This window comes from Lytechinus pictus, chromosome 2, assembly GCF_037042905.1.
Source record: "Lytechinus pictus isolate F3 Inbred chromosome 2, Lp3.0, whole genome shotgun sequence".
Classification (NCBI taxonomy): domain Eukaryota; kingdom Metazoa; phylum Echinodermata; class Echinoidea; order Temnopleuroida; family Toxopneustidae; genus Lytechinus; species Lytechinus pictus.
Window position 1 is genome coordinate 17,721,871 of NC_087246.1, and position 12,269 is coordinate 17,734,139.

General features: G+C 36.4%; 2 protein-coding genes across 2 annotated transcripts; both read right to left on the reverse strand.

The window, feature by feature from the left end:
* Positions 1 to 577: 577 nt before the first annotated feature.
* On the reverse strand, positions 578 to 7,475 carry LOC129274546 (monocarboxylate transporter 1-like). Its single transcript, XM_054911335.2, has 4 exons — positions 7,209 to 7,475; positions 6,267 to 6,407; positions 4,522 to 5,433; positions 578 to 2,354 (listed from the first exon to the last, which is right to left on the reverse strand). Exons 1-4 carry the CDS (start codon positions 7,402 to 7,404, stop codon positions 2,212 to 2,214), a joined length of 1,392 nt encoding a protein of 463 aa, XP_054767310.2. The 5' UTR covers positions 7,405 to 7,475; the 3' UTR covers positions 578 to 2,211.
* Positions 7,476 to 9,808: 2,333 nt separating this feature from the next.
* Positions 9,809 to 12,269, reverse strand: LOC129274534 (membrane-associated transporter protein-like). Its single transcript, XM_054911328.2, has 2 exons — positions 12,098 to 12,269; positions 9,809 to 11,438 (listed from the first exon to the last, which is right to left on the reverse strand). The coding sequence occupies exons 1-2, from the start codon at positions 12,224 to 12,226 to the stop codon at positions 11,157 to 11,159; spliced, it is 411 nt and encodes a 136-aa protein (XP_054767303.2). The 5' UTR covers positions 12,227 to 12,269; the 3' UTR covers positions 9,809 to 11,156.

Here is a 12,269-nt window from a genome sequence, read left to right on the forward strand (position 1 = left end):
CAATACATATAATCTATTCTTTACCTGGACTTCGATCCTTTGTAAAAAGCTTTCAGGTGATCAAACCGAGAGGCTAAAGAAAGACCATTATTAGTCAAATGACTGATTACGTAACATGTTCTACGAGGTGTGTCTCGGATTACCAATGAGTGGACAGGTTGTCTTCAAACACTCTCGATCCACCAATAAAGCACTTTGTACAATACGCTAAGAAATAACCAAAAAATATATATGAAATTAAATATCGGTTGAACAATCGATGGGTATTAGAGAACTGAAGTCGAGGGAAGTTGAATTACGATACATTGCAAAAGACTGCAGTTTTATTGGAGCTAAATTATGTACGCATGAAGCTACTTCTTGTGAAAGTCATCATAAACAGTGACATTCTTCGCTCAAAAAACACTTTCATGACCGTGTGAGTTGAATACCGTTTCTGCCGCGGGAACATGGTAAGTTCCCTGTATCGAGCGAATATTAATAGTTTTGACCTATTTCTGACGCATCTGATCAACCGCTGTTCGAATTTTTTACCCAAATACGATTCAAAAGCAACAAAGACAAAGATAAAATATATCGATAGAAATGAACAACGAGTCTCCCTGAATTTAATGATCGTGTAATTTGTTCATAACAGATAATTTTACAATTAAACTAAAGTATGAAATATATCATTTAAATATGAAATTAGACAGTCTAAGACCTAATAGAGATATCATCAAGTTTCAGTAATCATAAAATATTTACTTAGTTTACTAAAATATGAAAAAAAAGTTTCAAACTATAGGCCTAGTTACAAAATGTTTGCCGGATGTTTATGCGAAATGAAAGAAGGGTTTCTTATTCCAAAGATTCGTTGAGTTAGAATAGTAGTGTAGGTGCATAAACCAACAAGTCTCCATTACTCTCATGCATAAAATGTATGAAGGTCTATGTCTGTGAAACTGTAACATATACCATCTATGAACTGTGGCGAATTCAGTGTTTTTGTTCGAGAAGTTAGTGATAAGCTCACGCTAATAAGTTCGGCATGAAGTGATACATCACTATACGTGTTCGTTATTGGATGCAGCCAACTTGGGATTTCTGGATCAAAATTCACCAGGATAAACTGCGATTCTTATTCAAAAATTCGAGAACTCAATTTAAAAAAAGAAATACCAAATGAAGTATTCGAATCTCTCTCCGTTTTTAAATTAACGAATATTTGGAATAGCAAACGTTATTCAATATTTCGAAATAATAACCTTAAGTACAACAAACGAGAGAACCTTCGGAATAACGCACTATAACCCTTTATTTGATGGTAGAAAATATGTAATGTAAATAATTAGAATAAAACAAATTATATCACGGACCCGTCCCTTAAATAACCTATGTTAGAACTTTGCCAAGATGGTGACTACTATTGAAACTTTGATTTTGATTAGCCGTTAAACCCTGCTCGTGGTAGTTACAATGATTAGTTACCAAACATGTAGTTTTAACAAAATTTACGTAGTTACAGCAACAATCATTTCTTCATGATAAAGTCTTTAAAATCATTGAATACCACCTCAAATGTTATTGGTCCACGGTTAAACCTCCTATAATATATAAGATTCGTAATGTTGAAAATGCTAATCTATATAAGATTTGTGTTGTGAAAAATGGTGACCCGGGTTCGATTCCCACTTTGTGCGCTAGTGCCCTTTGGAAAGGCATTAATTCTCATTACCAGGTCCCTCGGAGAGGACATTAAGCTGTCGGTCCTCTGGTTGCTTGCTTACAAGCATTCATGCTTTTTTAGCAATCAGGTAAAAAAATCACTACAATTATTAATAAGTATTAAGGGCCATCGTCACCATAGGCATTTACATTAGCGCCATATATCTAGAAATAATCTCTTCCGAGGCGCATTGTTATAATTATTATTATTACCCCGGCTTTAGCTCGAGCAGCCTCTCAGCGCTCATGCATTCAAGGAATTAATCCTGCCAGGTACCCATTCACCCCACATGGGTCTAGTGCAGCTCAGTGTGGATAAATACCTTGCTGAAGAAAAACATGCCATGGCTAGGATTCGAACCCACGACCCTCTGTTTGAAAGGCAAGGGTCAGAACCACTAAACCACGACGCGCCCATCTTCATGACTTGATCATTATACCATCATCATAAACGTCGTCGTTGTCAGCTATCATCAGAATCATCAGCTCCATCAACGATTTCTTTTATCTCTTTTCGTTGGATGAGTGCCGTTTTAATCTCGCATCCACCAAGAGGAAAGTAGAAAATATCGCACAAGTTACCGAAAGGATGGCACCAGTCGACATGAAGGTAGTTTTGAAAGATCCAAAGAGCTCATAGAAGAGACCTAATGACAATGAATGAGCAAAGTAAAATTGGGAAATAATGAATAATATATTAATTCGTGAACGACAGAAATAGTGATTATGTGTCAGTATGTCCATTAATTGGCCTACACCAAGTCAGGTCTAAATCCACTCATCTACTTTCAGTTTGATCTCACCTCAAATTAATTTGTCTATCAGACTATACAACCAGTTCGTCTATTATGTCTATTTTCAATCATTTTGTCAAATTACCAGATAGTTATAAAGTTTAAGATATTTCTAATTAGCATAAAGCCTTTTCGTATAATATCCACTTTGTCAAACAACACTTAAAAAATATCAAATGAAATATTCATGACCAAAAGTTTTCATTTGAAAAATATCAAGCAGACGAATTCGGGATTAGACAAAATAATGAAAATTAGAAGAGCAAGTGATAATTAACCAAATTGATAGTTTAGCCATGATGGTGATAGGCGATCGAGAATTAGACCGTCTGCTAGTATAGACCAAGTGGATAAAACCCGTAAAACTTAACACCACTTAACATAACACCACATCTACAAAAGAAGATGTTAAAAGAAGCCTTTGTAGACATGATGCGACAATTCTCAGCGACAAAGCATTTTTAGTTTACAAAGTAAAATGGCAATGATGCGTCTAAAAATTGAAGAATTATTTTTTCTTTCAGAATGGATGTCCGAACACAAGCTATTTATCAATTATGATAAGACTGTATCAATGTTGATTGGGAATAACACCATGTTTAATAACAAGGTCACTTGAACTTGAAAATAGGACATTATGTTATAAATCAGGTAAATCATATAAAATATTTAGGGATGATCATTGACTCCAAATTGAAATGGGACCTCCACCTAAACGGACTAATCAAGAAAATAGGGAAAATGGTAAGCTTTTTGGGCAGGTTAAGGCACTCACTAAACGAGTCCTATCTCAATATAATCTATCAATCAATTATTCTCCCTCATTTTGATTACGCTGATACCGTATGGCAATCATGTCCAAACATCTTTCTGGACCAACTTCAAAAACTCCAAAATAGGGCTGGGCGCATAATTCTCGGAATAAGTCCCTACACTCACACATCTATATTCCAAATTCACGAACTGTTAGATTGGGAAACCCTGAAAACTAGGCGTAAAAAACACATGTATGTAATGTTGTATAAGATTTTTCATGATTTAGCTCCGAAATATTTACAAAATAATCTCGTTCACAAAGAAAGTATTTATGCCCTAAGAAATGTTGGAAATCTTGTATTGCCAAAACCAAAGACTAATTATTGTAAGCGGACATTTTCTTATCGTGGATCGAAAATATATAATGAACTCCCACTTAATCTTCGCAGACCCAACACACTCACTTTATTTAAAACTGACCTTGATAAATGGACAGAAACCTTTGATTTTTAAACTTTTGGTTGACCGGGGGGGGGGGTTAAGGTTTAAGGTATCCTTAGGAATATGAAAGGTTTAGGACTGTTATTGTGTAATTGTGTCTAATTATTATTATTTTGTTTACCACTTGCTTTTGTGTAGTATTTATTTTATTTTTTTTAAAATTAATAATATTTTAAATACGTGTTATCATCAATGTGTCATTATATATATATGTCATATTATTTCTCATGTTACTTTGACTGGACCTCTCGGAAGAACAGAGCCATTATATAAATGGCTCTGAATAGAGTGATCCATCCGTATATTTTTATGTGCATGTTTATATATTTATATTTAATATAATATATTGTGAAATGTATTTTATTGTGATTTTTATACGGTAAATAAAACCAAACCAAACCAAAAACATCTTTCTTCGCGATCAAACTCTAGAGAAGCATATATAAGATTATGGTAGATGATTTGGCTCAACATGGATGATCTGATCAATGCGATGCTCAAACATGTCAAAGTGGTTAAGTGAAAATGTGCCACGTTTCCTAATATCTGTTTAAGATATTAAACTCTTGTAGTCAAATAATATGACGAGGTAACAATGGAATATACCACTTTTGAATTGACGACTGATTAAACTGCTTAATTGTATTTTTCCCTTTGTTCCTCGATTCATTCAAAATGCTGTTTTATGACATTCATTGAACGATTATACAAAATATTTGTACCACGTGGTAAACACATTTCCAAAGAGTGTACATCTGCTTACCTGCAAGTGTTCCGGATAGCAGAAGCACTACCCCACTCGTCCAGAAAACGATCGACGCGGCGATGGGAAAGTCTGGATTGTTGTATCTTAAAGCTACAGCCGCATCAAAGGTGGATGTTGCCCCGTAAACTCCAAATCCAGCGAAAAATGAACAGAATAGAAGGTGATATATCGATGAGCTGATGGGATAGGCCAGTAGTGCGATTGATGTGATAGCTGTGTTGACTGGAAACATGTGGGGTGCAAGGCGTGGGTGTTTGTAGAGAGTTCTCATGAGTATCAGCCGACCAATAATACCTCCTAAAGATCCCACTATTGGTAGATACACAGATTCGTTTTCATGCAAACCGATTGATACTCCATAAGACACAGAAAAGGTTATCCAAATGGCAAAGCCAACGTGGCTTAATATATGACACGGGATGTACAGAAAGGTGAAGACGCGCTCCCTCCTCAGAAAATCCACAGCTAAAACGGATGAAAAAAATTCTACAATCAATGCCCTTGTGGCCTTCTTGAGCCGCCATTCAGAGCTTGACCCCTCGCTGTCCTTGAGACTATGTGCACCATCTTTGTTATGAAGAGAGATTTCATTTTTTCTGCTTGCTATTAGAGATGAATCCTCGTCATCAGTCCTATCATTGTTACATCGTTTCTCTCTTTCTGCAGTAGATAGCCGAGGAGGCCTAAATGTGGCCCCAATGGCTGTTTGGTAGAACATGATACCACTGAGACAGAGAAAGGCCCCCCTCATTCCGTATGCGTTCAAAAATTGCACAGTTATGTAAGGTAAAATGATACCTCCAACTTGACCGCCCATTTGTGTCAAAGTAAGGACCATGCCATAGTTTTCCTTGAAGTGTTCACGCAATATCACAGTTGAACTCTGACGTAGTGGTGACGAGAATAAACCTGGAAAATATCAAGTTAAGATGGTTTTTTTATAAAGTCGACCTAAATGTCGAATCATAAGGTAAAGAGACACATGAGTCCGATCTCTTATTTTAACAATTATCTTATATTTCCCTCTTAATCCCTATTTTCCCTACTTGAAATTAATAGGGACAAACCTCCCCCTGTCGCCCCGTGGCGCCAACCCTGACGCCATGGTTAAAATGCTACGCAAGATTTCTTTGTTATATCCTAAAGATAGCTCTCGAAAGAAAGACACCTGTCAATGGTCAAGTCAGTCAGTCAACAATAATAAAACGGCACTTGATCATTGCTCTAATGCATCAAATTCTTATGATTTTCAAGATTTTTTAGGATCCCTTATCGGATTCTCATCAGATAATTCCGGTCATTCGAAGATTTCTAAGCTTTTCTAAGCATTATGAGTCCATGCAAGGTGTCCTGACTGATAAAAAATACACAAAATCCACTTTGAATAATATTTAATAATCAGTCAGATTTATTTATTGTAAATTCGTTTGCTCACTTCCTCCACGCACTATAAAAGAATAAGGATCTTGGGACTCAGGCACATGTGTAAAATTTCAGAATATGAGTGTCCGGCGTTTATTTCATTTATGTTAATAAATAGGAGCACTGAGTGTTTATTTACAGCATGGACCTACCATGGCTACATTATTAACACAGACAAACCCGATTCCACACCGACAAAGGCTAAATATTACGTTATTTCCAATAACATGGCTATCAAAGTGGGTTTTATTGGTGTGACTGTGGTATAAAGGTACAATCCAAGGTACCATTCAAAGTACCATCCAAGGTGCCATCCATACCTGTAAAGAAGAATGAACATCCTAGTGACAACGCTGAGCGACTGAAGAAGGCCCCCATCAAGGATACACCTGACAAGAAACCACCCACTGATGACACACGACGATGACCAAACTTTGTTGACAAGTAATTGCTCAGTGGACCTATGGGTGGATGAATAATAATAATAAATGCTATTGAAGTAGAGGTGGTCGAATGCCCTTCATTTTTTAAATGCCAATTTTTCGGCTTATTTTTGTGCATGATCAAAAGATTGAATCGCATTGTAGAGCTTTACTACAGTTTGCCTGCAGTCACTACATACCATTCCCTTACTTTGATTTTATAAAACATCGAGGTGGTATATTATGATTATAAATCAGCTCTTCCATAGCCATAATATTATGCCTACTTGAATCGTCCAAATCATCTTTATCCGAAATCATGTATTTAGTTGCATGTTATTTTTTTACCTTTTTCTCTTGATCTGGGCCAAACCGTATTTCTAGAACATGTTGCAGAGACATTCTTTGATAATAATTAGCGTGCGTCTAACATACATTCTGCTCTTTTATAGGTCACTTTGTCTTGTTTTGTTACTGTGGAGTTCGGTCTCTTTGCACTATGACTTGAAGTTGCAATCGAAGTCAAGCACAATCAAGATGCAAACTGATTTTTAACCAATCAACAATTAGAATTTCGAACTTGTTTTATGGATCTTTCCATTTTCTCAGGTTTTTGTGATAATTTACTTTCATATATTACTTTGTTTTACTTATGGAAAAAAGATAGCATTATACCTACCTCAATTTATATTGTTTGTATAAGTTTTATTTGCAAATGTCATTGTAATTATATACAACCATTTTACTTTGTTCTTTTAAAAATTAAATAAAACAATTTGAAATTTGAAACTTGTGTTTTAACGCAGCTCTCTCCACAACGGGTCAAAGCACTATACTTACAGGTAAGATAGAGGACGCCGAATTGCATTGCCACTAGGAATCCTACCCTTGTGTAGTCTAACTCTAACTGGAAGACCATGGACGGAATAAGAACAGACATAGCTTTCGTCATACCGGGATAGATCAAATGAACAACAAACTTTCCTAAAGCTACCACGTAGCGCCATTTCTCTGTCCTTTCTGTATATTTGCCCATTTTCAAACTGGAGTTATCTGCAAGTGAGTTGAAATGAACATTACGATTACTAGATCATGTTGAATCGATATTAAGGTTTCCATTGTGGAGAACGATTCAATGTAGAGGTTTCATCGTACACCATATCTATCTGTTGTATATATTTTCGTGATTACAAGGCAGGCCTACATGCCACAATAACTAAACCTGAGCATTTTGAATGGTGAAGATCTCCATTCTATATCACTACAATCTGACAATCAACACGATATTTTGGGGAAACTCGATGCCATTTTGAGAGGATTCGGTGCTTAAAATTGTCGAGGTTAATGCACCCGAGGCTGTAGCATACATGGTTTAGAGGAGAGTATTGAATATGATGAATAACAGCTTTGAACCCTATTTATGATATTGACAAAGAGCCTGACAAAGAGCATAGCGATGAAAATCAAAATCGGATGTATAACAAGAAAGTAATGACATTTTCAAATTTCGCTTAATTTCACAAAACAGTTATATGCACATCCTGGTCTGTATGCAGTGTAGACTTAATGATGATTGTCATCCACTCACTATTTCTTTTGTATTTTATTAATATGAAATATGAAATATACTAATTTCCCCCTCATTGTCATGCGAAAGAAAGTTTTATTCCTCCCTGAACATGTGAAATTATCAATTTTAAAACATTTTATGGTTTAGTCACAGGTTTGTCCCAATTGACAAATTTGTAAAAATTGAAATATTGTATATTTCAAACAATAACAGATAAAAGATATAGTAAGTGAGGGACATAGACTCTCTCATTTGCTTGTCGCTGACTTGTGCATAAAAAAATTGTAAAAAATAAGCGAAAGTTTAAAATGTCATAACTTTTGATGAAATTTTCAGTGTTATACCTGTTGGATTTTTTCTCTATTGATTAAAATCAACATTTTCTAGGGTGGACTTGACCTTTAAATAACCACGCAAATAATGACAAACGTTAGTTTAGAGATGGGATTCTATGGTTGAAGAATAACAATAATATGTTTTGATATGCATCGACTCTATGCTTTGTCGCTCTTAACTTACGAACAGCTTTGTGAAACACCCATCTGGGCAACTCCCCACTCCCCGATCATATTGGTAACGTCATTGGCCAACAAACATTGATACATTCATGGAAGACTGCGCATGCATTCGTATCTTTCATTTTTGCCGTCGCTCACTCCAGTCCATTCCATTCTGCTCTCCGTAAACTTTTTTGCATTGCAAGTCCCGTTTTATTGATTTTTTGTAGGCACTATTTAATCATAAGTAATTTGTAAATTTCTTTCATTCACAATTGATTGAAAGTGAATTCGTCACTGACAAGACGCTTCGTGAAATACCTTGTTTCTTAATCAAAAAAAATCTTATCCTAGGTCATCACAATGACATGTTCGCCATGTTGCTGATTGAGTCTAAATTTCTGCCTCAATTGAATGTTTAGATATCCAGCCTCAGCATGAATGTGTGCATTGGTTTTATGGTTATCTTTACTCTCATTTTAGTACTTTTTTTGAAGAAAATGTGAAGAAAGAAAATAGCATTCAATTACAAAACAAGAAGAAAATATTGAAATGGGGAGCAAACAGTCTGTTTTGTAGATAGGGTTTGGCGGATTTTAACTCTGATTTGACAATGAAGCATTGCCCTTATTCTGTTTCACTTTTACTTCCTATATGAACCACCACGCGAGAGAGTCCACCTGTACATCCGATACTGTGTAATCAGACGTAGAGAGCGCTCATCATGAAACACGAACCTTGTATGCCAAAAAAAGTATGCTACTACTATGATAATCTAATCAAGAAGTCTTTTTTACCAATAAGGCCTCGGGGATTGATTGATTTGGATCGGCAAAACGGATGGGGAGTAAAAGAGAGACAGATAGAGAGAAAGGAGAGAGAGGGGGAGGGGTCAGAAAGAGAGAGAGATAGAGGGGGGGGGGTAGAGAGAGAGATGGAGGGGGTAGATAGGGGATGAATGAGGAGGGAACGAGATTGATACCTATAAAATAAATTTTGAGATTTAAGGCAATCTTAACATTCTTAGAGCTTAGCTTTTTGCACAAGTTGGACTTTCTAAACTCTTTCCATTGAGCCTTGTTTCACGAAATGAGTCATAATTAAACTTGTCACCCCCACCCCGCAACCCCCCCCCCCAAAAAAAAATGTTACATTATCTCTCTCTGTCTCTTCTCCTATACTCTCCTCTCCCTGACCCATCACAATCTCTAATTTGCCCCTCTCCCTTTATCTCTCTTAAATACACTCATTATTGGGAATAATCAAAATGACGTTTCTTACATTATCGGGAAAATGCATAAGAAAATACAGCTCAAGACTGGATTTACTCGCAGGCTTTACTCAGCTCATAAATAAGTTCAAACACTATATCCTCATGCTTTATATTTTGTCTTTATTCATTTGAAGATAATAAGCCTTTAATAACATAATTTGGTCTTTAAAATCATTACACCAGAATCAACATTTTCAATTATATACATTTTACATTTAAGGTCTATACTTCGATTCGTTGGTGCGTGTATGCTATAAACATAATACGGCCGAACGTTTCAAAGATGTCCTTTTCATTTCTAATATTAGGAATACGCAAAACAGCCAAATCTTTCTAATGGGTATATTTCATTCTTTCACGAAGGAATCACAGGTTTTAATTCCTTGGAAATAGAAATATACAAACACACGATGAACATGAATTAAGCACTGTAGATATTAGAATATAACATTTTAATATAAAATAATAACAATAATATTTCTACCAAGATCGATCGATTCGTTGATTTGAGCATGGTGAGATCATCGCATTTAATATAATATTCTGTGAATTGATTTTCATTTCCTATACATTTATTCTTATTTCTGTTTTGAAATATATTTAGATACATTTACACATATCCCTGGTGACGGCCTTGTGGTAGAGCCGTTGACCGCGGCAATGAGTAACATGTTCAAATCCCCCTTTTTTCCAACAGACCTGTTTTTTATGTAGAGACACCAGATAATATAAAGACATAATTAGAAATAAATGCCTTCATAAGTGATTACTTCTGATTACTTTTTTTGCCGAAAAAGGGCAGTGTGCCCAGTTCTCAAATGTTAAACCAGGTTGATATATATATATATATTTATCAAATATATGACAGATGTACCAAATTAATTAGTGAACGTTTGAAAATATAACAGACGTGAGATTGAGATCCAATCGATCTTGATTTCGTAATCAATCCTAAGATCCCTTAGAAATGCGCACGGTATGCACTGATTGATTTTTTATTGTTAAATCTACCGTCCTTCCTCCTGCTTTCGTGAGCTCGCTCTGTATTAGGTATAGCTTTAGATAACAGTCCATGACGCGGAATCTTCTTTCCAATAAACGTTGCGTATTCTAATGATTATTCCGCGTCGTGAATAATCTTTCTTTTGTCATGACACGCCGCAACTAGACAGAGAACCTAGATTAGAATAGCGCCATCAAACTTGCCGCGCAGCGAAGAGTCGAAAACGGAAAATTGCTTGAGAACGGTTGTGACATAACTGGCGACGCAAGGCTAATGTAACAAAATCAGAACGTTCCGCGTCATGGATGACAAAGCTATGAAGCTCTCAAAGGCTATTATTTAAAATCAGATAACATTGAATGCCAACAAGTCAAACATTTATTACTAATCTCAAACTCTTGGATGGAACGAGTATAGAAAGAGAAGAGATGGCTCCGGGACTCTATCATAATCCAGCATACAGGACCTGGGTGGCTGCAAGAGCTCCTAGTCCACTGAGAACGGATGCTGCGACGACGATGGCTGTCGTGCTACCGACCGCATGGACGATACTACCCATACCGAGAGAGAGGAAGAATTGAGCTACGAAGACCATACTCTGAACGAGAGAAACATCGGTGCCTAGCCCACGTATGTCTTGCTTTTTACGTGTACTGCTGCTGTCTCCTATAGCGTCCTCGTTGTCTGACTCGTCTTCGTCGAGGGTGGCGCTCCTTGTTTTATAGAACTGCCGGAATCAAATAAAGCAAGAAGCATGTATACAGGTTAGAAGGGAACTGTGCATTGAAGACAGAATTCAGCCATGGTTTGATGAAATTTAGTCGACCATTGCTATTATAATAAGGTTCAAAATTTTAAATGAACTAAAATCGCGACTTCTATATTCGAACAAATATTTAAATGGAGACCCATTTCTGGATACCTGTAACCAGTGTCTAAACAAAACCAAGGAGCAGCCCAGAGGGAACCAAAAAAAAATCAATTATAGTTCATAGATTTGGCAAGCGCAAAATCCAATCGGCCAGATATTGAATGAACATAATCATGATAGATAATGTTTTCATTATTATTAACAAAATAAACGCAAATGTCGCCAAGTATTAATGAAAATACTACAAGTACACCGAGTACCATGCTCACTTCTCAGCCATTCCAAGTCGATTTTAGCCACAGATTAGGCGCTAGAAAAAACACAGTGTCACACAGATCACAGTGTGTTCACATAGTGGACAATGTGAAAATACTATTCGCACTGTTAACACGGTTAAAATGTTTTTATTCAACAGTATGAACACACTGTGGGACACTGTGTTGTTTCCAATAGGGGACCTTGTCTAAGGTTCAAGTACTGACTAAGAAAAAAAAAAGCATCATCAATAAACGTACTGTATCCGTCGAATGGTAGTTTGCTAGAAGAATGAATGGTAGCGTGAATAAGGTGGAGTATTCGATACCCGCTGTAGCAGAGAAAAGGAAGGCTGCCCAAGGCGTTCTTATAGCGGCCATCAGAGCCATGCTTGCACAGTAGATCGCTTGGTTACCTACATACACCCACTTG